The 22,331-nt window shown below is 38.9% G+C and overlaps 1 protein-coding gene across 1 annotated transcript; it reads right to left on the bottom strand.

The window, feature by feature from the left end:
• Positions 1–10,184: 10,184 nt before the first annotated feature.
• Positions 10,185–18,430, bottom strand: cchcr1 (coiled-coil alpha-helical rod protein 1). The gene is made up of 19 exons (XM_056396448.1): positions 18,082–18,430; positions 17,490–17,784; positions 17,231–17,398; positions 16,976–17,093; positions 16,560–16,754; positions 16,119–16,282; positions 15,904–16,018; positions 15,625–15,735; positions 14,832–14,975; positions 14,643–14,753; positions 14,279–14,385; positions 14,064–14,176; positions 13,886–13,958; positions 12,908–13,026; positions 12,613–12,801; positions 11,489–11,590; positions 11,182–11,324; positions 10,950–11,091; positions 10,185–10,836 (listed from the first exon to the last, which is right to left on the bottom strand). The coding sequence occupies exons 1-19, from the start codon at positions 18,149–18,151 to the stop codon at positions 10,706–10,708; spliced, it is 2,610 nt and encodes an 869-aa protein (XP_056252423.1). The 5' UTR covers positions 18,152–18,430; the 3' UTR covers positions 10,185–10,705.
• Between the last annotated feature and the right edge of the window lie 3,901 nt (positions 18,431–22,331).

Below are 22,331 nucleotides of genomic sequence, written 5' to 3'. Positions count from 1 at the left end.
GGTGCAGTCAGGGAGGCTGAACTTATTGTTGTACTTCCTCACATACACGTCCTCCCCCCGGGTTGTTAATGGTATCTTCAAGCTCTCTTCATGATTTAGACAAAAAGTAACATCCTCCCTACAACATGGGAAAAATAATATAACTTATATTGGTACAACTTGCTACAGTGTATACCCCAAGTTACACCTCAGTATCTTAATGGGTCTTGTGAACCACTGATGTGTGACTCAATAAATACGCTGAAACAGGATATTAAACAATGGTGCAAGTTAAAGTCGTGTTTTTGATTTGTTATTAATGTAACTATATTACAAAAGAAAGCTAAAATAAAATAAAATAAATAATAAAAAAATCAAAATAAAATACCTCTTCTCTGCTCTCCTGAAAAGTCAGACTATCATATCGTCAAGCAAAAAATTACAATACCCCACCCCTACCACGGCTAAATATTTTTACACAGTCTCTAATGTGTCACAGTCTGACACACACACATTTCTCAGCAGGAATAAGCTTCTGTATGAAGTGATTTGCAGACTATGAAAACTTTTCTGCAGTCAAATTAGCACTAAACATGTTAAGAATTATAATGACATATTTGCCATTTTTATTACACTGTCCTATCTTCCTTTTGTTGCTTTGATGGTAAAAGTCATACCAGTGTGACTTTGCAACCTCTACAGCTGAGCACCGAATCTCTGGTTTCACAGAGGTTAACAGTCTCCCTCAGTGAGGAGTTCCCCCAACACATATCTGACAGCATTTCAATAAGTGTTAGAAGTATTTAGGAGAGCTTTCAGATTATCACCGCTCTGCCACTACAGCACACCTTGCGAATCCTTCCCACTTTTCCGCAACAGCAAATGAGATCTGTCGGGAAGTCTCTTGCTCTCCGTCTGATGCACAGCCTCTTTAGCGAGATTCAGCCGAGTCTAAATGTCAGCAGGCCTTTCCATAACTTCCAATGGAGTTTAAGTAAAAATGGCATTTATGAAGTGTCAACCATATGGTCGGTGCAATTAATAGCGTGGTGTGGTTCTGGCATTGCTCCAAGAGGCAACAGGGCGATATGATGATAAACAGTGAAGTCCTGGTAGATGGTGGTGAGATACAGTGCAGACAAAACATCAACACTGTTTAAGGTGATTGACGGTTTGTGTTAAAAAATAGAAATAATGTGCAAATACTTAAAATATCTTTGCCAGCCACAGGTATCACTAAACATATGGATGCTTGATCACTTGTCAATACCAGTCTATCAAAGTCTGTGAACTTAACCTTGTTTTATATATAGCAAATGCTTGTTATAACCCACGGAATTATGCACTCAAGTTGTAAGCCTGAGGGAGTGGAGTGGCCTAAATACAGGCATATCCAGAGTTACACATAGCACAGTTAACAGAGAGCACACAGTTACAATCAGACACATCAGCCATTCACAGTAATTAAGTCATCAAATAGACCACTGATTTTACAGTTTGAACAACTGTCCGGTAACAGATGCTAACATACAAATAAAATCTATCAGATTCACACTGTGCAAGTGTCTGCATCACTACGTTTCATAAAAAGCTGACATTCTGTCTTTTACAGCAATTAGATTCTGATACGATAAGATCTGATACAGGCTTGGTTAATCTCTGAAACATTTATCAGATATAAACCAGAGCTAGTTATGTATTTTCTACAGCACTGTAAACTCCTTTCATTTAACAGTTCACTAATTGAAATAATACATGTTTTGCAGGTTGCCTCGTTACTTGTTTATTTAGTCAAAATCTCTGTTGTAGCATCATTGCTCAGAGCTGGAACCTGTGAAATTGGATGTGGAACTTTGCAGCCACGTGTACAGCTCCGCATTTCACATTTAAGGTGACATTAGGGCCAAAGCCTGCTGGGAGAATTGAAAAGTGCACAGCAGAAGTGCTCTGATGCGTGCGCGGCCTCATTTTCCTTGGGCAGATAACGTAAATGAGGGTTGGCAGCGGATAATTAAAGATGAGAAATACAGTTGCAAACAAAGTCTTCAAAAACCAAACAGCGCTCTGTGAATCCAGCGGCATTATTCATTCTTGGTCAGGGATCAAGAGGTAGTAAATAAAAAGTGTGATAATGCGTAATATCACAACTTGCATTCAGCCAAAATCATACACAGAGAGAAAACCTGAGGGGATATTCTGTAGTGGATTAACTAGGATTAATAATACACCAAAACCAAAACCATGGACAGCATGTAACATGCTCCCAGGAGAGGTTTTATGTGTAACTAAACAAAACTAGCATAAAATTCTTGAAATGAAATTATAACATTGCACTCTGTGTTACGGTACCCAAGGTCAGGGCTGAAATAAGTGGTCTGAAGCTTCACAGAAAGGTCAGGAGATAAAAAGAGCTTGCTGAGTGCTATTAAACCCTCCGATAAAACCTTTTGTGTTTCATTCTCCTAAGGCTTCCTGTAAAACCCCTGTATTTATTGCTCACCGTAGAGCCTCGGCCGCAGAGAGTGCTCTGAGCCTCTCAACATGCCACATCTTACAATACACACTGTCATTTTATATTGCTCTTCACTTACTGACTGCCTGTTTGATATTGACCATTCAAATCTTGTTCAATGACATGTTTTACCTTTGCAGGTTATCACTAGAATTATGTTATTATACGGAGGTTTTATGTGTCAGATTAAAACAAATGTGTTTTGGGGCGGAAACAAACAGGAGAAATACCACTAGGAATTGCAAGCACACAAAGCAGACAGTGATAATGTCAAGTGCACAGAGCCAGTGAGTTCATCAGCATGAGAGTTTGTTACGGTGTTGAATACTGAGGATGCTGTCGGAGGGGGCAAAGGGAACCCAACATATTTCTTTGGAGCAGCTGAGTGGGCAAAAGCAAAGTGCAGATGTGTCCTGCCGTGACACTGGTTTTATCTGACAGCTCTGTGTAATCAGCTCTGAGTAAACAGCAGAGGATGTGTCAGAGTTTGACCTGCAGGTGATGACTACAGAACATTTTGGAAGATGGAAAGAAACTTGGATTATAATCACTGAACAAATTGATATGATGTCTAGTTATTTATCTTTTTTATTTTGTCAGATCTCTCAGCCCACAGCTCTACTTGTGATAACAAGCAGGTATCACTTCGTTTTAGGTGAGTGAGGGAGGGAGAGCGTCAGTGTCAAGAGATGTGCATCTTTTAATCTTTTCACATGTTTACAAAACGTTTTCCTTTGAAATATTTTAATTTCTTTTCCATATTCTGTTGGTGTAGAACATGTGATTTTGGTAAGGGTTATACAGTATTTTTTAATGCAACTGTGGACAAATTGTGGCTTCCATTATATCACCAATTGCTCATATGTATAATTGCATATTTAGTAGACATTAAATATAAATACTTTTTTCTTTATAGAAAGTAAAATATGGCAACATGCCATGCTAGTCGTTCAAGTCAGGGGATCACAAAAGCTATTACAGTTCATCCTATAGGGGACATGAATGTGTGCACCTAATTTCATGGCAATACATTTTGTGCAGTTGTGGTGGCGCTAGAAGAAAAGTCAGGGAATCACCAAAGACATTAAGATCGTTGTTGGGATCTTTCAGTCTGGACCAAAGTGGTGGACTGATCAACCATCAGACCAACAGTGCCACTCATGTAAAGCTATGCAAGTAGCATTGCTGAATAAAATGCATTCCATCAATAAAGGAAGACACTTCATGGAAAATACACTTAATGGTCCCACTAGTGTGATTTAGTCAATAGAATACATTTTCGTCTTGAAAGTATTTGCTAATTTACTAAATATTGGACACACAGTGTTGAGCAGAGTGTTTATAGGCCTAATTAGGGAACTAAAGTGTGTATATGCCATGTGACAAATTTACTGCATAGATAACTACCAATCTGTGCCCACTACTGCCCAGTGATATAGTAGGAAGTTAAATACAATACATAATGTGCATATGCCTTCATAAAATATTCACCTTTATGAATTTAACTTTGCTGCATTCTTCAGTGTTACAAACTACTGTGAATTTGCATAAATTATTATACTGTACATTTAGGAGAATACATGTTGGAGCGCTGCCATGGAAGGACTTATAGGTAATTAGAAGGATTTTAAATCAATTTGAAATGTGCTGAGTGTTAAGAGGCTTAAACAGGTCAAATATGAGTCTTAGTTAGGAGACTTTGCTCGGAGCAGAATTTCAAACAAACTGAAGATGATTTAAAAATGACTGTGTTACGCAAGTAGAAAGTGCATCACAATAATCTAAACAGGATGTGACAAAGGCATGAGCAAGACTGAGAAAATCCTTGAATAACCCAACCAAAGCTCTGATATGACTTGGACTGAAAACCCAGTGTGACTTAAGAGATTCTGCAACTGATCTCAGTCACTCCCCATGCATCTTCACTAAGCCTCAGCAAATCTGCAACAAAGAATGGGGCAAAATCCCCAAAAATCAAATGCACCAAGCTGATACAGGCTCAAAGCTGCAATAACGGCTCGCATTGCATATAAATCCATTCAGAACTGCAACTGGGATGAGATACTCCCAGATACTCTGGGTATTTCTCCACTCACTTCCAAAAAAGTTGTCTTCACTGTTTTTTTCCTTAAAAGATCTTATTGCATATTCATATAACATCCAGTTTAATGTAATTTGCTTTGATGTATTTTGCTGAGTTGCCAACCATGAGCTACTGAAAACAATTTATATTCAGCGTTTTATTCCATACACCACAGCAGCTGCTCTAGTTCTGCATACCATATAGACAGATTTGCAAAGAGATAATCTCAGATGTCTGTCAAACGTAGTGTGTGAAAAATGAGTTTGGGTGAGTTTATTTTCCTCCTTGTACATCCTTTTACTTTATTACCAGCATTAGCATATACATTTACAGGGGGAATGTTTTTTATGCAGAGGAGTGAATCGGTGTTTTGAAATCATTAGGTTAATTTTTTTCCAAGTCGAAAGCAAAAGGTATTTATTGTTTGCAGATGGCAAAGTTGCTTCAGTGTACCACCATTTATTTTCTTTTTGACATGATGAAAAACTGTGATAATACATAACTGAAAAGAGTTTATCCAACTCTGGGGAAAAGTCCACTTGTCCATGGCTATATGGAGTATGTAATTAAACTGTCACATAGCGATACTGTCTAACAAAGTATCTTTGGAAGAAAGAGCAGTGACTGAATCAAAATGAAACTTTGTAGAACAGATTGAGCGCAAATGGTGAAAATTACGAAATGAAAGTCCAAAATATCTGGTAATTAGGAAGCTGTATTTGAACAGCATGTTGGTAACCAGAGGGAGCTAAGGTGCAGCAGCACAGATGAATATTAATGGAAATTTGATTAAACATTCCCACATCTTTAACTGAACATCCCACAGGCAAAGCGCTCACAGAACAAAACAAATGAGCCTGGCCATTTTAATTATCTATGTTCTGTTTTCTCAAACAATCCTTGTCTCTTTTTCTGCCTGATGAGAGCGCGACAACAGATGCTTTAAAGGACAGAACTAACATTAGATTTTCTGCCCTTTGGCTGACTTTCAGTTGATGTTCTCCATAGTTCACTTTACCTCTAAAACTGAGAAGTCCAAACACACTCTGCAGGATATTTGATGTGATAATTTCATATTTCACTGTTATGTCAAATATTCAATTAGAACTTTCAGAGAAGTAATGTGTTTTTCCAGTTTTTCCATTCTGCTAACGCAAGTCCTGCCAGCAGAAGCTGACCCCAGTCTAAATTGCTTGCAATCTCATCCAACAGCAAGGCCCTCTGTAAGAGCAAGGTTTACTGCCGATATTTTACAATCATATGAAAGTAAAGAGACAGGGGGGCTCTGATGGTTTTTTTTAAATGCATATTAGATGTGCATAGAGGTTTGCATTAAATGTATAAGCACATTGAATGCTAAAACTGAACTGATGGAGATATTAAGATACTGATGACTGATGACAAAATATGATGCTGGCTGCAGACTACACAGATACAATAAATATTTCTATTCAGACTTAGGGATTCACAGACTTTTCCTTATTGGGATCTTTTAAAGTAGTTGTTATTTCAAGAGTTGAAGCTTTAGTTAACATTTTTTCATGAAACCATTATCCAATTATACGATCCAGGCCTGGATAGAAAGTTTGGTGGCTAACAGTTTAAGAAAACCTGTCACTTTTGTCCTAGGTTGACTTTTACTAGTTGAGTTTGCACCCACACTGACTTGTATAGTCACTAATCATAGTTTTAGTAAAGTGATTCCACCTCCTTTACCTAATTTTTATAATTTATTTCATTTTAAAGAGCAGGTAAATCACATTCAGGCAAAGTGCCTTTCAGTGAGTCAGTTGCACTGTAGTAATAACAACAGGTGAGTATTCTTTACAACATTTGTCATTCAGTCATCTGGTAAACACTGCCATCATCTCGGCGCTGCATTCCAAATTACACTGATCATCCCGAAGGGGAAGTGCAATTACAGCTCCAAACAAGGTGACTGATTGGCACAGGTGGAGACTTCATCATGCATGAAAAAGACATGTTTACTGTTGCTGCTTCGAAAAGAAAACTTGTTGATATCACATTCCTACATTTTACACTTCATTGAAATCTGGTTTCAATCTGCTGTTTTATTGATCATATTGATCAATAATCAATTATTAATAATGAACTTTTTTTCTATGATAAATCTCAATCACAATAACATTTATCATCTATTTTTGTCACTGTTCAGCGGTCAGAAGAATATAACTTACCGTACAGGAAAACAAACACAAAAAAAATTTAATAAAATTCTGCCTCAAATTCAACACACTACAGGAAAATATGCTAAAGCACTGCAGTTGCTGTAGTTTGAAGACAGTTCAGTCCACTGTCAACCCCCACAAACAATGCCCCACATTGCCTGCATCTATAAATAGGGTTACTTGGCTGCCTCCTCCATGGCTGCTGTTCTACCCTGTAGCATGGCCCACCACAGCAGTGTACAACCATCCACCAGGCTCTGATGCAGCATGCGGCACTGGTGGTCGACACCCCTGACTTACTGGATCACATCAACCTCAGACACAGATCCAAATCAGTTCTGACCTCTGGCCTGCAGGAACTTTGCAAAGACGTGGCGCTGTTTGTTTGGCAGTTTAATATCTAAATCCAAAATGTTGTTGTCATATGAGGACTGGGAAATTGATGTTTCTTGTAATCTAATGTAAAAACAACTGTGCAGGACTTGGTGCTCCCGCACATTACCCATTCTACAACTAAATATTAGGGTCAGCAAATAAAGAGGCAGATTACTGAAATTTTCTAAACATATCTGAGGAACAGCTACATGTCCCTGAGAGAAAATACAGTGGTAATAATTGACCAGTCTTAGGGATTTCTGCAGTTTATTCCAGTCACTGGCTGTAGCAAACTTGAATGAGGACTGGCCCCAAGAGGACTCCACTTTGGGGACATTTGGCAAAGTGTGACAGAACATCACAGAGCGTAACGTTTTTGATTTGAAGTTATGACTTTGGCTATGGCCAGCTAACATATAGCTAATATAGCTAATAATATATAAAACATGGTCTGCTGAGTGAGCAACAAGCTGTGTACAGTGCGCTGCATCTGTGCCCTGAATATTACTTCAATATAATCCAGCAAAAAGAAGTGGGTCAACTGGGCCATGGAGAAGTTTTGCAAAAAGGCAACCTGCCATTTGGCTCATCTTCTAGGTTCCATGGTATTTATAAAAAAATTGTTTCTGTTTTGTGTCATAAATATTTGATCCAATATTTAACAATAATAAGGTCATTAATAATTTCTTGAAATTAAACCAATGCCATTGGGTGGAAGGGCAAAAGTCTTGCCACCACATCAAAACAGTGGAAATAAACCTGCAGGTTTGGGTATTTTAACTAAACCAGAAAAAGATGTAGCACCTTGACGCAGACACTTGATGACATGCAAGGCCGATGACAGCAGATGTTCTGATTTGACACGCTGCCATCTGACAGCACAGTATCAGCCTCACAACCATAGGGAGAGGAGGGTTCACACACATGCACATAACTCTGGTCAGCGGTAATATTTCTACAAATATGAAAACAGCCTACTATTTATATTATAGATATAAAATCAGTTTGAAGTCGTTTGTTTGTTTAGAACATTTATTTATATGCTGTTAATGCTGAATTGTTCAGGAGCTTATTGGTTTTTATTACATCATTTATTTCATGTCTTGGATTGCTATGCTCTACTAAATTATTCATCAGTTAACCAGTGTTGTCTGGCTGTGACTCTCTCCACACCGCTGAGGCAATGAAGATATATACAGTAAATGCACTTATTCAGGCTGTATATTATCACATTTCACCACTACACTCAACAGAGCAACAAATTTGGCATCAACCTGAAAGTTTCTCACCCCATCAGTCCTGTTCTCATGTTCGTTTGCCATTTGCGGATAGACACAGCACAGCATCAAATGGTTCTGGACAGGCTTCTTATTCAGATTAATTCTTAAGTCTGATAGATGATAGTTGCAGGTAAGAAATGTGTGTAACCTAGAGAAATATTTTAATGTCTTACTATCTCCAATAACACTCCAGTGAAGAAACTGCCTTTTACAAAGTACAGTCCAAACAAATAATGGAAATCACTGTATGTGCAGGTCTCACCTTTGACAATTGCGCCCTCTGCTGGTTTTAATCAGGAAATGAGAACCCATGATTTGCTTTTAATTATTTTTCTTTCTTGCAGTCAGCCTACTTGAACATTTGTTATGATTCACAATTATTAATATTATTTTTTTTATTCTGACATGAATGCACAATGTTAATACATCATGTGAACTAAAATAAATTACAAGAATAACACGGTCAAAGACGGAATATTAAATTTGGTGGCACATTACTCTAAAATTATCCATCGTGATGTCTGTTAGTTTCGGCAATACATAATTCCTTCACTGAGTCATCGATGACATTACTGATTTTTGTACCAAACATAAAAGGCAATACAAATTAATTTATTAACTCTCATGCCTTACATGCTGCAAACTCTTGCAAACTCTGAGGCACCAAATAAAAGCAGCAGTGCACAATGGAAATCCAATATTTCTCTAAAAAATTTAATTTAAACCTTTACTTGCAGTGATGAATCACCTATCAAGCAGCAAGTCTGTCCCTGCAAATTATTTTTGATGCTCTTAGAAAATAGAGCAGGAAACTCTAGACTTTATTAGTATTTTGACTCTGCTCTCACTCGGTTCTCCGTGGAATGTTTATACCTAGAGGCTCAAAACTTCGAGCTATTGCAAAATTTATTATAAGTCATGACAACATGACAAATAGCACTATTATCTGGTTCATCATGATGTTTATCATCGTCCATCCTATGACTGCAAAGTCATTTTAAGATTGACCTCTATAAAAGGAACTTCAAATAGAAAATATTGATTTTTTCAATATGAAATCATATAGGTCTTCCCAATTGTTCATGTGTTTTATCGAGAGAAACAGGGCAGATGCACCAGTCACATTAAATTTCTCAATTGACTCTAGAGATCTTTTGAAATTCTTTTTGCAAAAATCTAACTTACTGTAAAACTCTGATATCAGATATGTAAGTTGCTCTTCTTCATTTGGCTTTTGACAACACTAGTGGAAATTAGATTTACATCAAATCATGAATTTCTTCATCACTATTTCCCCCTAGACCATATTGTTGAAGACCACAGAATTTGCACTATAAAAATACTTTATCATGGGTTGTACTTAAAAGTAAGACACCAGTCTCTGCATAGCAAAGAAATACTTGGACGTCACATAAGCTTTAACAGTACAGACTTCTATTCGCATTAGAAGCACAAGCACTGTGTCAGCTTTATGTTTATCTGGCAGGCTTCTCTTTGCTATCTGGTAAAAAAGCCCCCTGAAAGTGACAGATCTTGTCACACATTTGAATTTATTTAATTCATTTAATTCATCACCATCTGTCCAGTTTTTTCATGGATATAAATTCTATCATTTTATCTGCAGTAAAAAAAAAAATATATATATATGTGTGTGTGTGTGTGTGTGTGTGTGTAAGTAGTTTCTTTTGTGAATGTATCACATCACGTTTGCTGAAGTGCTATCTTAAACATTGATTCACTGGTCACAAATCAAACAACTCTAGGACCAAGTTTATGATTTTTAATATCATTCAAAAATAGTTAAAAGACAGTGAAAGTGTGGAACGTGGTCTAATAAGTGAGGTGATTTAGTCCAAGCAAGAGAATGAAAAACCATATTGTGAACATAAACATCTAAATCTTTCATTTCACTTTGGTTAAGGAGAGCTTGTGGAGATTTCTCAAACAGATAAAATATGTTGATTGAGTTAAATTCTTTGTCCATTAATGTATTTACAGTATTGTCTGTAATTAAATGTCATCCTGCAGACAGATGCAGAAGAGGTATTGAAAGTATTTTATGAACCTGAATTTACATTTGTGTTAAATTTATGTATACTGTGTCTGCACTAGATCACTATTATTCTTCTGATACGCCCACTAGCAATGTAACATGCATGTTTTTCTGATGTTTGGCTCAAACTGTTTCCACTGACTTTGTTTTCATGGCTCCTAAATCATCAACACTACCAACCTTTTGTACAAATTAAAGGGGTTTTCACTGCCTCCAGTGATTCATCTTCAGGTATCAGCTGTGCAGACTGCCTGTGGACGGTCTCACGCTGTTAGTCTGTCCCTCCTCCTCCGCTGAGTCCTCAGAACTGTTTACCACTGCAGCACTGAGAGTGTGGAGCTCTTCCAAAACAGACAGGAGTTTCTCTGGCAGGACACAGACAGGCCACTGGTCAGATCAATTATATCGGTACAAACGTTAAGACTTAAAAAAGAAAAGAAAAAGCATCTGACACATGAAGAGTTATGACACTTCTTACCGTCTGCAGGTGCTTTTGCCCCTACAGAGCGACTCCTCTCTAAAGGTTTTTGTTGTTGTTCCCTGGGAGCAGCAGAGTTTTGTGGAGCTCTTGTGTAAACTCTTGGATACCCACTCATCAGCCCTCGTTCAGCAACAGTGGCCTGGAACAGATTCAGGTCATATCAGGTCATAAAAAGAAATGAAAACAGGAAGAACATTTTTCACAACTGCCATTTGTTTTAAAGTCTTACCAGCAGCAGGTTTTCGTCCTCTTCTGTCTCCTTCAGTTGCTTATTCTCAACTTCCCTCTTTGTGTGTGCCCTCCCCAAATATTGAGTTTCTCTCATCTCATGTTTCCTTGCTGCTTCTTTCTCAAACTGCCGCAAAGTCATAACTGCAAGCGACAATACAGACAGATTAAGAGCCATTGGGAAATGTTGCTATATGCTGTGTAAACAACTCCAATCATATTAGATCACAGTCTGTGTTACAGATATGACTTCAGTCCCTTGTGTTAAGCTTCTGTGGGCTGAGGTAGCATGGTGATAATCCTGCTACCTGCTTTGGTGTGCTCTCTCCTGGCCATATTGACTTGAACCTCCATCTCTCTCAGTTTCTCAGCACAGCGGTCCTCAATCTCAGACACCCTCTCCTGCCGGGCTGAAGGGGAACAACAAATGCACCATTCCTTAATACTGTATCTCACAAATCGAAAAACAGTCTAATGCTGCACTTGTATGCATCTCAAGGGATAAACTGGATCTTATTGCAATATTGCATGTCAGCAAATGTTCATAGATGGCAAGACCTCTACAAACAGAGCTGATTGAATAAATTCCAGATTTATCAATTATTACGATGAGACCACGGTAGTGCATAACGAAAATAAATAAAGTGGCATTAGCCTAAAGGTCAGAAAAAAGACTATTTAGTTTTTAAATTATAGCTAGAGGCAAACATTTGTTGATCTTTTGTTCGAGTAAAGGCAGAGGAATGTACAGTGGAGCATACTAAGACCTGGTATTTAAAAGGAAATTAAATCCAACAGAGTGGATGTCAGCATCATTAAAGTAGGTTTTATCAGTACTTTTTAATCAACAATGGCTCACATGAGAACATGTATATGAAAGGAGACAGTCATAGTGACAAACCCACACAGAAAAGTATCACCCAAGTTTACAGTTCCTATCACCTCTCCAGAGCTTTCTAGCGACTTCAGGATCATCATTTTAGTTTTCTGACCTGCAACTTTACTGGTTTGATTTACTCACACTGCTCTCATAGCACTGTTTTCAGCCACAGCAGGTAGCTGTTTTCAGCAAAAACAGCTCCAAAACACCTGCTGTAAACTACATGTCGAGCACCAAATGGCAAAAAAACTAAGTTAGCAACTAATTGGTGAAAACAATGGAGCATTTAGCAACTAAACAGACATATATATTCCCTCAGAGCAAACTCTCCCTGAACAACTAGTCAAGGTGCTCTTGAGCATGTCACTTAATCCCCTGCTGCTCCAGTGAAGCTACCGAGCAGAGGGGAGTGGCAGACTCATCCCAGGCGTGAATATGAGGAGACTGTCATGAAGGGCATTTCTGAAAAGGAGCAGGAGTGCTCATTCTGCTTTCCCTGGATAAGTCAAGGCTGAAAAACAGTAATGCATCTTAAGGTAGCTGTTGCCTCACCCTGCTCGCTGTGTTCCTGCTGGATGAGCAGCTCAGAGCGGAGTTTTTCCAGGTTGACCTTGGTCTCCTCTAGCTGGGCCTTGATCTGCTGCAGGGTCTGCTCGGCCTTCTCTCTGCCAGCAACAGCCTGTCGGACCTCCACCCAGCTATGCTCCAGCTCCTGCTGTTGCTGCCTCTGTTTGCTTTCATCTGAGGAAGACGTACAAAGTGAACTGAGACAGATACATTGCCAAAACATGGACAGCCAACAGATGATTCATTATAATAAGTTGTCATGAGTTGTTAGGTTGCTCACATTGTTCTTTCAGATCAGCCAAAGCTTTCTCGATGAGCTCCGGGGTTCTTTTGAGCTCCTGTGTGAGCTTGTCTCTCTCTTCACACACCAAACTAAGCTCTGTCTGGAGGTTTGTGATGCTGCAGGGCAACGCAGACAAGATGGCAGAGCAAATAAAGGAACAGAAAGTCAAGGAGAGAGACTGAGACGCAGCTGCACAGTGTATTACAAAGCAAGCCAAACTCTGAACAGCCAGAAAACAACTGCTATTATTCATAGACTACTGTAATACTACACATAACTGTCATAATGTGATATATTGATACTGTATATACCAAAAAAAATCTTATTAATAACACAGTATTGATTTAAGCCATGTTAAAAACAAATGCCCTATTTCTTTGGAAATATCAATTATTTTTGGGGGCATTTTTTCCTTTAATTCAACAGTTGCAGTGAGAGAGAGAGACAGGAAAGTGGGGGAGGGAGAGGGGGGATGACATGCAGCAAAGGGCCGTGGGTTGGATTCTAACCCAGGCTGCTGCAGCTAGGACTAAGCCTTCGTGGTATGCACTCTACTAGGTGAGCCACCAGGGTGCCCCATGAAAAAATAAAATTATATTTTATATGACCTCATACGGACAGTGTATACATAAATATACATATAATTGCAATGTGAACTGCATTAGTAGGCTTGAATTAGCCTAGTTATTGGGTTAATGGATTAAAAACTTTCCTAATTAATTCACTCCAATCTGATCAGTATGATTCATTTCATTTAATCAATTAACCAGCAAACCAACTAAAGTACTACTCTGTTTACTCTCAGCTTAAAAAATGAGGTGATTGGCTTTCTTCATTTTATATTAAAAATTGAACATTTTGAATTTGGAGGCTATTGATCAGAATAAATAAGCACTTTTAGAGACATCATTTGGTATTACTTTTGGTATTATGGAGTAAATGTCTGATCAATAAATTGAAAATATATGATGAAACCTGTGAGTAGCCTGTTTTGTCTGTTTACTGGTCTGCTGAACCTTCTGCAGAGCCACTTTCCTCATGATCAAACCTGTAAAACAAAAACATTCTAATGTAAATTATTTACCAGACATACAGATATGCAACTAAAAGTGAAACATTGCAATCATCCCGTCAACCTGTGGTATGACCTCACCTTGGATTGTCTCCACTTGTCTTTTAGCAAAAGTTAGCCGCTGGGTAAAAGTGTTGAACCTTGATTGAGCTTTGTCCACCTCTGCCACCTTGTTTTCAAATGCCAGACTGAACCTGTGAGCCACAGCCAAACTGTGTATTATCTGTGATGAAACTTTCAACACTGACAAAAATAGTGGCTTTGCATTTTCCTTCTCTTATTCTAATTTGTTTTACCTGCGCACTGCCTCTGTCAGGATTTTAAGATCCACTTCCGATTTCTGCCTCTGTGACTTTAGCTGAGAATTTTCCTTGTGAGCCTGGGCCAAGTCCTGTTTCAATGTCTGGTTAGAAAAACATATATCCATATGATAGAGTATCTTACACAAATCTATGATGATGTACAGTTTTAAGTCTTCGTGGCCAGCTGCTGTCCTTAAAACCACAACTGCTCTTGGAAACTAGCAAAATTTTCCATATAGTCAGCATACTCTGCCTGGGTAAAAATGTACAAGTGTTTATCACTTTCCTAAGCAGCCCCAAATTCATCATCGAAAAATCAGACAGCCACGTAAATCACATCACTTGCTCTGGTACTAACCTCCTTTTCCACTCTCTCCAGGTCCAGCTCAGCTATCCTGTTATCTAGACTGTGCTGGAGGACACTAGCTCGGTGCTGCTCCTGCTGGAGCTGCTGCTCCATGAATCTGAACTAAAACAGTACCACACTTTAAACACTGTTCCAAACACACTGGACATAATTGTACCATGGTATATTAACAGATCATACTTTTGAAAGGAGTTCATCCTTTTCTCCTCTTAATTCAATGTCCTTTGAGCGTAGATGAATGCATAACTTGAAAACTTTTTCTCTCCAGAGCTGAATCAATTGAAGGCCTTCAGATCCATTTCTCACAAGTGGGTTTGCCGAGGTCTATTGAAACAGACACATATGTCATACACATATACAGACACAGACTCACCGCTTTAGCCAATACTCCATATGGGCATGGATAATTCGTGCCTACAAATTAACGATGATGTTTTCTGAAGCATACTGAAGCTTCTTAAAATGCATAGTTTTTTTTTTTTTCCTTTCTTCCCTCAGGTATATTAACACACCACAGTGAAGAGTTTTCAAAACAGTCTCTGCTCTAAAATACATCCCCATCCAAAGAACTTAAGAGTACAAGTTGTTCTCTGTTCTGCTTATCTATCTTAAGCGACCTTTTGAAGTTCCTGAAAGATGATCTGCAAAATAACCTCCATGCACTTGAAAAGTAATAAAAATGCATTCAAAAGTGGAAAAATAGTTTATATGTCACCTCTAGTTAAACTATATATATACACAACATCTCAATAGAGAGCCACAGCTGAAGTGTTCAATCAACTGAATTACTTCTGCAGGGCTTTTGTCATCCTTTCTGGAATTGTTCCATCATCAGCCTTACATACTGTGGTCTGAACATGGTGAACATAAGCACTTTCATGATCCAACAAATGCATCAACACTTAAGACTTCTTAAGACACTTAAGAGATCGTTTAGGCTAATATTATGCATCTTTATGTGAAGAACACCCACCTTCTTTACTATTTTCTCTTCCTGGAGGGCAAGTATCTCATTCACAGAGTTTAGTCTGATTGTCAAAAGTTCTGTGGTCTTCTGAAGAGCTGCTTTTTCTTTGTTCAGCCTCTACAAAATGTACAAAATTAGAATAAAGGGTGAATTATTACAATATGCTGTTAATTCAGAAATGTAATACTCATTTCCGCCACTGAAAAACAACATTCAAAAGTGTTTTCCCATGCAAGTACTTTACAGTGGACTGCTCGCAATCAATACTGTTTATAATGTCTCCACCTCAACAGCTTCATTTAATTGTTCCTTCTCTCTTTTCTCTGGGGCAAGCTGGCCGATGTAATTTCTGAGGCTGTGCAGTGTTGCAGATTGTGTCTCAAAAGCTTGTCCCATTTGGCTGAAAAATGAACAACATCCCCAAAAAAAGAATCAGTGAATCTGACAATAAATGTAGATGGATGTTTAGCTCTTTAGCAGTTATAGATTGAATGTGGCACCTTAAATGTTCTTTCAGCCCATCTCTCTCGGTAGATACCTCCATCAGAGTGCCTTTTAGCTGCAGCACTTCTGAGGTCATTGATTGAAGTCTGTCCTGTAGTTCACTGTTTGTTTTTCTTGTTGCAGCCAACTCTGCAGAGTGGGAAGCATTCAACTGTTGCAGCTGAAAGAGGAAAACAATGGACATTTTAAGACACATAAGAATAAATGATGTAATACCTTATTGATCCCCAAGGAGAAGTTCTTCTTTCACTTGTTTCCCTCCTGAGGAAGGTCAGAAAAGCACTGAGCTACGTGCTCAGATTTCAACCCAGGGATACTTCCGCAGAGCAGCTGCTTGCTGACATGGGTTCTTGGATGCTGGGCGTAGGGCATAAGAAAGGTCACCCAAATCAGTATGTACAAGATTTATGACGGTTCAAATTTAATTGTGCACACACCTCCACCTCCTGCTTCCTCTGCTTTTCCTCTAAATGTTCTGACAGTCTGAGAGACTGCTGTTTGGCCTCCTCCTCAGCCTGTAATCTGCCCATTTCAGCCTTCAGAGCAAGCTCCTGGGTTTCCTCTTTCCTCCTCTCTACATCTCTCCTCAGCCTTTTAATTTCTTCATCAGACTCTGTCTTTAGTCTTTCAAGCTGCAAGAAACAAAAATATTAAACATAAAGGAATATTTATAAGTGAAACTAATCAGAGAGAAACAAAATTAAAACTGTCAGGTGACTAAAAGGTATTATTAAGACTACAAGACTGTACTAAAAACATCAGACTACAAACTGCCAAAATTAGTTAAAATACGCCACTAACTTATGTGAACATCAGTGTCGAAACAAAATATTTTGTTGGTAAACAGCATTACCTGTGAGCTTATCTTCTCCTTCTGCACACTGCTGTGAATGAGCTCTTCTCTGATTTGACTGAGTTCAGTCTTTGCCTTATATAGTTCCTCACGAATTGCTTCCAACTCATGGCTGTGTCTGTCATGAAAAGGTTATCCCACGTTAAGCTTGATCAAAACGCTTCATCATTAAACTGAAATGTTTACTTACACAGAGAAGTTCAGACTTAATTGTAAAAGGGCTTGACTGTATAATAATATAAACATATTTCCTACCTGTTCACAGTGCTGTCTCTGTCTCTGAGCTCTTCTCTGTGTCTCCCTGCACTCTCCTGCAAGGCCTCCACTTGCCCCTTAAACCTTTCAGCTTCAGCCTTGTGTTTCTCTGCCTCCAGACGCCACTCTGACTCCCATCTTGACCACTGCTCATTTCTCTCAGCAGATCTGTGTTTGAGGAAGAGGCCTATTCATGTACTCAATAATTCACCCAACTGACAGACAATAATGGTATTCCTGACTGTATAAAATGGGATACCTTGCCCTAAGATCTGACAGATGATCTACAGGGATCCTTCCTCTTATACTGTTTTCTTGTAACATCATAATCTGCTGATTTTCCATCCTCAGCTCTAAGATTTCCTGTTGGGCCTGAGTGATGGCGAGCCATGGATTGGCAGGACTGGGATCCCCTGATGGTATTGATGTTACACCTGGGTTTATCCAGGACATGGGTGGCGGTGTCCCAGTGCTTTGAATGCCTCTGTGTGCTCCAGCAGATTTGACACTCGATGCAAAATGCGATGGGGGTACCAGGTCCTCCTGGACATTTCCTAAATAACATGAATGTATGTTTAAGTGCGAACATCAGCTAGACTAGTTGTGTGCTATCTTCTAAGTAGCGCCTTTTCAATAATGTTACCAAGATGACAACTTCCCTTCTCTAAATGCAGCCTCCTTTCTTGTTAATTATTAGTTAATACTAGAGCTGATAACTGCAGACTAGCTAGGTAATGCGTTAAGTTAACTAGGTTACAGCAGAAGCTAACTTCAACTAACATCATCTTGAACTCCACATTTGCTCGAAGTTACTAGCAAATATTAAAAAGCAACCAGGAGAAATAACTTACTTGAAACCGCTGATGAGGTGAAATCAGTGGGTACTATGAGTCTTTCTTTTCCCAGGTTATGTTTCTCCATACTCCACAGCGGAAATTTTGAACTTAAGCATAAAAACTCAGGGGATAGTTTGGCTTCTTTTTTAACGTTTACTCTCCCGCGAGTCACATCATTTGTCGTTGCCTTAGTTACGGCTCTCAACGGTAACCTCCGGAGCTCGCTTGGGCTATTTTCGCTAGCCAATCTATAAACGCTTAAATTACAAGTCAGTAAAATCACAAATGCCTGCACTATCCCAGAGAATATGTATGTTTAGGAACTTAATTAAACTGAAATGATTTGTCCAACACAGCCGCCATATATTACAGCCACGCAGTGCATCACGGGAAAGTGGAAGGAACATGTAAGTACATGGTTGGTCCTTTTCCCCGAGTGTTGTCTTGCAGGACGCCCCCGCCCCTTCTGCCTTAAAATCTCGCAAGAATCCTGCGTTGGCCATAGCCACTTATATCCGTTGATGCAGAGTGTTGCCTATTAAATGGGCTGTACTTCAGGACAGGGGAAATTACAAAACATTTTTTGTTGCTAGATGCTGACAATGAACAATACACACTAGAATGGATATCACAGTGGAGAGACCAAAACATACCACATGAAATTAGTACTGCTTACCTGATCTGCCTACCTGCCCTTTAGTGTTGTAGACTCCACAGATAATTGACATTCACACAACATATTGTTATACGTGGAATTAATTATGAGGAATAGGCAATACTATTTTATTCCCCTGAAAGTGGTTCAATGATGCTTTTTATTCAGACATTATTGTGATTAGTGGAAAAGGATCACTAATGCATGTTCTTTGCCTGGGACTCCCTGACCACAAAAACCCTCAAGGTTGTCTGAAAACAACACTGTTTCTGCAGAATAGCTCTTATCTTGTAGAAAAGAGCATAGAGCATACTTTCAGTGCACCAACTAAGTGTAGGTTTGAATGGTAATTGTTGAAAATTGTCTTATGTAACTGAATTATGGGATTTAGGTGCATCTTTAGGTGCATCATAAATATGTTGTCCCCAATTGTAGAATTATTAGCATGTGAATAATTTATTTGCATATTTTTGACAGGTTTGTGTGTGTTTACTTTCCTCTGCATTTGTGCTGGTAATCCATAAACTAACATGGACTCACCTGCAGAAATGAAAGACTGCATCTGTTGCTTGATATACAATTGGCAGTATATTCAGTATTCAGTAGGCTATATTCACTATAGCCACTATATTTTCATATATCCTGTTGTGTTACTTTCCTCTCGTATCTTCAGCAGTTGTTTCTGTTTGCTCTTAGCTACAGTATATCCTCCTCTCTACAGCTACATGACCCACTTTCCCCCTGGGGTTCATTAAAGTTTCATATAATCTAATCTATGATGGTGTATTCAAGGAACAAAGCAGACATTTGTTTGATTCATTTACATGAATGATCACAAATATCAATACCACCTGACAATAAAATAACATAAATAAATTGATAGAGGTATTGGCTACATAAGTACCACAATAAATGACAAAAAATATATATTGCAGTTCCAAGGAAAACAATGAATGCCAGTGAAGCATCAAAGACTGTGGACCTTGAATCATATTCATATTGTAGTTGTTTGGGCAGAAAAATGGGAGTGCTGTTCATTATTTGGGCATGCTGGTATTGTATCCTTTTAGCACATGGCATACACTGCAGTAGGTCCTGAAGAGCAAAGCAGGGTAAAAGAGGGATCGGAAAGGGCCATCGGGAATCCAGTAAACAAAGACAATGCTGACCCTTATTAAAGAAAGGGGTCAGAATTAAGATGCAGCTCTGTTTCTCTGAGAGAGCCAATCAAATTCACTGCCTATAGTCTTTGAAACATGTGCATGACAGCTAAAAAGAGCATTTTGAAAAACAAAGATAGCAGATTGAGACAGGTTTGTGAATTGTTACCAGAAATGTTTAATATTGCAAAATGACTCTGGATACAGGTTGCAGCAACAACAGCAAGGTAGCACAGGCATCCCATCCCTGTCCACCCCTGTATCTTCTGACTCCTCCTGAAGGATCCCAAGCAGTTAGCAAGCCGGGTGGGATATGTAATCTCTCTTCATTGTGTTGCCCCAGGATCTCCTCCCAGTTGGACATGCCAGAAATACCTCCACATGGGAGGGATTTTTTATCAAATGCCCACCACATCTCAACTGGTTCCTTTCAATTTTAGGAAGACGCAGCTCTACTTTGAGCACTTTTCAGATGTCTGAGGTCATCCTGCTTTTACTTGTGACTGTGATCTTAATCTTTCCCACACACTTGCAATCACAGAGGCCAGTTGTAAGTTAGATTTATCAGTTTTTCCCATAAAGTTCTCCCTCCACCACAGGATTATAGTCATGATAGTCAGCATTTCTGTACCCCTGCTGGAAACAGCGCCGGCTTGACCTTATTTCCCCTCCTGACACATCTGACAGTTTTCTTGAATTTCTATGAGGACAACTGAAAGGACAACTTCTCCATGGCCTCACCAAAGTCCCTCCCCCTGCAGAGGAACTCGTAGGAGAAAGTCTGGTAACCCAGGCCTACAATCATGGGGCCCAGGCAGCTACAACTTGATAAAACAGCATTCAGTCACTAATCAGGACAGGTTAAGGTTATGATACATTAGGGGCCATTAGGAGAAAGTGGGGACCCTGGCAGATTGATCCCCGCCTACTTGCATTTGGCACATATAGATCAAATTCTGTAAACATGACAAAATAAAATAAATGCTGCTTGACAGATTGACATGAATTTGTTTTTGAGGCTTGTGGCACCATGGCAACAGCCCTCTTGAGTAGAAGTGCTGCTATACTCAACCCATGTCAATTCAACCCTGGTTATGAATCATTTCATTACACTGACCAAAGGACAATAGATATCGTGGCCATGGCCACAGAAGCAGTTTTTTCTTTGTCCCTAGTCACACTGATTCAGACCACACTTAGGACTCATGTGGAGAAACTGTCCATGGTGCAAATATCTGAACTGGAAATTGTGTCTTTAATTAAAATGTTTTCCTTAAATGAACTTGTTGGACTCTTTACATGCCAAAAGGGTAATACTGGTCCACTTAGGTCCAACTTAATATTTGTAGATCCATAGCACCCATCTAAAACCACTGATGACCTGGAATGCATCAACTACCTGCATCTGATATTCACCCTCCATTTGCGTCTGAGCAAAAACAAAGATTGTGCCCTGCTTGAGTGACATTATGAAGGACATTTTTTTCTGTAAAAAGCTCTCCCTGCTTAGGTAACCAAGCTTAAAACAGACATCACTAAGCAGTATCTCTCTGAAGAGCTGCAAAGACAATCCCTCTGCTCTATATATACACAAAGCACAGCATCACAGCTATGGCCAGTAGGCATTTTCAAAAAAAGAAGGGCATATGTGGGGAAAATGTTTGCGCTGTCAGCAACTGTCTGGATATTGCTTCATACTGTATATATTACAGTGTATGGTTAAAGCAGATTCATATTTTCATTTAAAGAAAGTTTAGCAAACAGTCCAACAGCTGAATAATCTCAAATCCCTAAATGAAGGATGCTTATAATAAACACATGTAGAAAAATCATTCCAGTGATTGGTAGTATTTGAATTATTTTAAAAAAGAAGCAACTTTCACTTTCCTTTCCTGGACTGATTTCCTGCCACCTGTGGTCATTTTGCCTCACAGCGTTGTCCATCCATTCTGCCTCTTAAACGTGGGCCTGATGTTTAAGGGCTGTCACTGCAGGGCTCTTCAGCACTGCTATTTATTTATTTATCTATTTATTTATTCATTTAAAAAATAATAATCCTTATAGTGTTGTGACAACAGAGGTTTTAATACAGTAAATTCACATTGCATGGACTTTGCTGCAAGGAGATCAGCTTATTAGGAATCAAATTTAAAATGTATTACAAAGCAATTTTTCTGGCGTTTTCTTGTTCCACCTTATTTTACCATGGTTGTCACAATTTGCTAAAATACTTAAGCACCCCAGTTAAATGTAATGTTGGTTCTGGAAATGCACATCTTCTCTCCATGCAGGCCTGCACACCTCTTGAATAGCCACTTATTGTTCATTTGGTCAGCTGGGTTTTGCCAGAGCACAAAGCGTGTGAGTGTAAGGAGTGCTGTCCGATGTTAAGGTGGTTAGTTAATGGTTTCTAAATTGGGATTTTGTCGGTTGTTGGAGGGTGAATTTAA

The sequence above is a fragment of the Seriola aureovittata genome, chromosome 15 (assembly GCF_021018895.1).
Source record: "Seriola aureovittata isolate HTS-2021-v1 ecotype China chromosome 15, ASM2101889v1, whole genome shotgun sequence".
Classification (NCBI taxonomy): Eukaryota; Metazoa; Chordata; class Actinopteri; order Carangiformes; family Carangidae; genus Seriola; species Seriola aureovittata.
The sequence above is the reverse complement of the archived record's forward strand: the minus strand, read 5'-3'. Positions and strand labels throughout refer to the sequence as shown.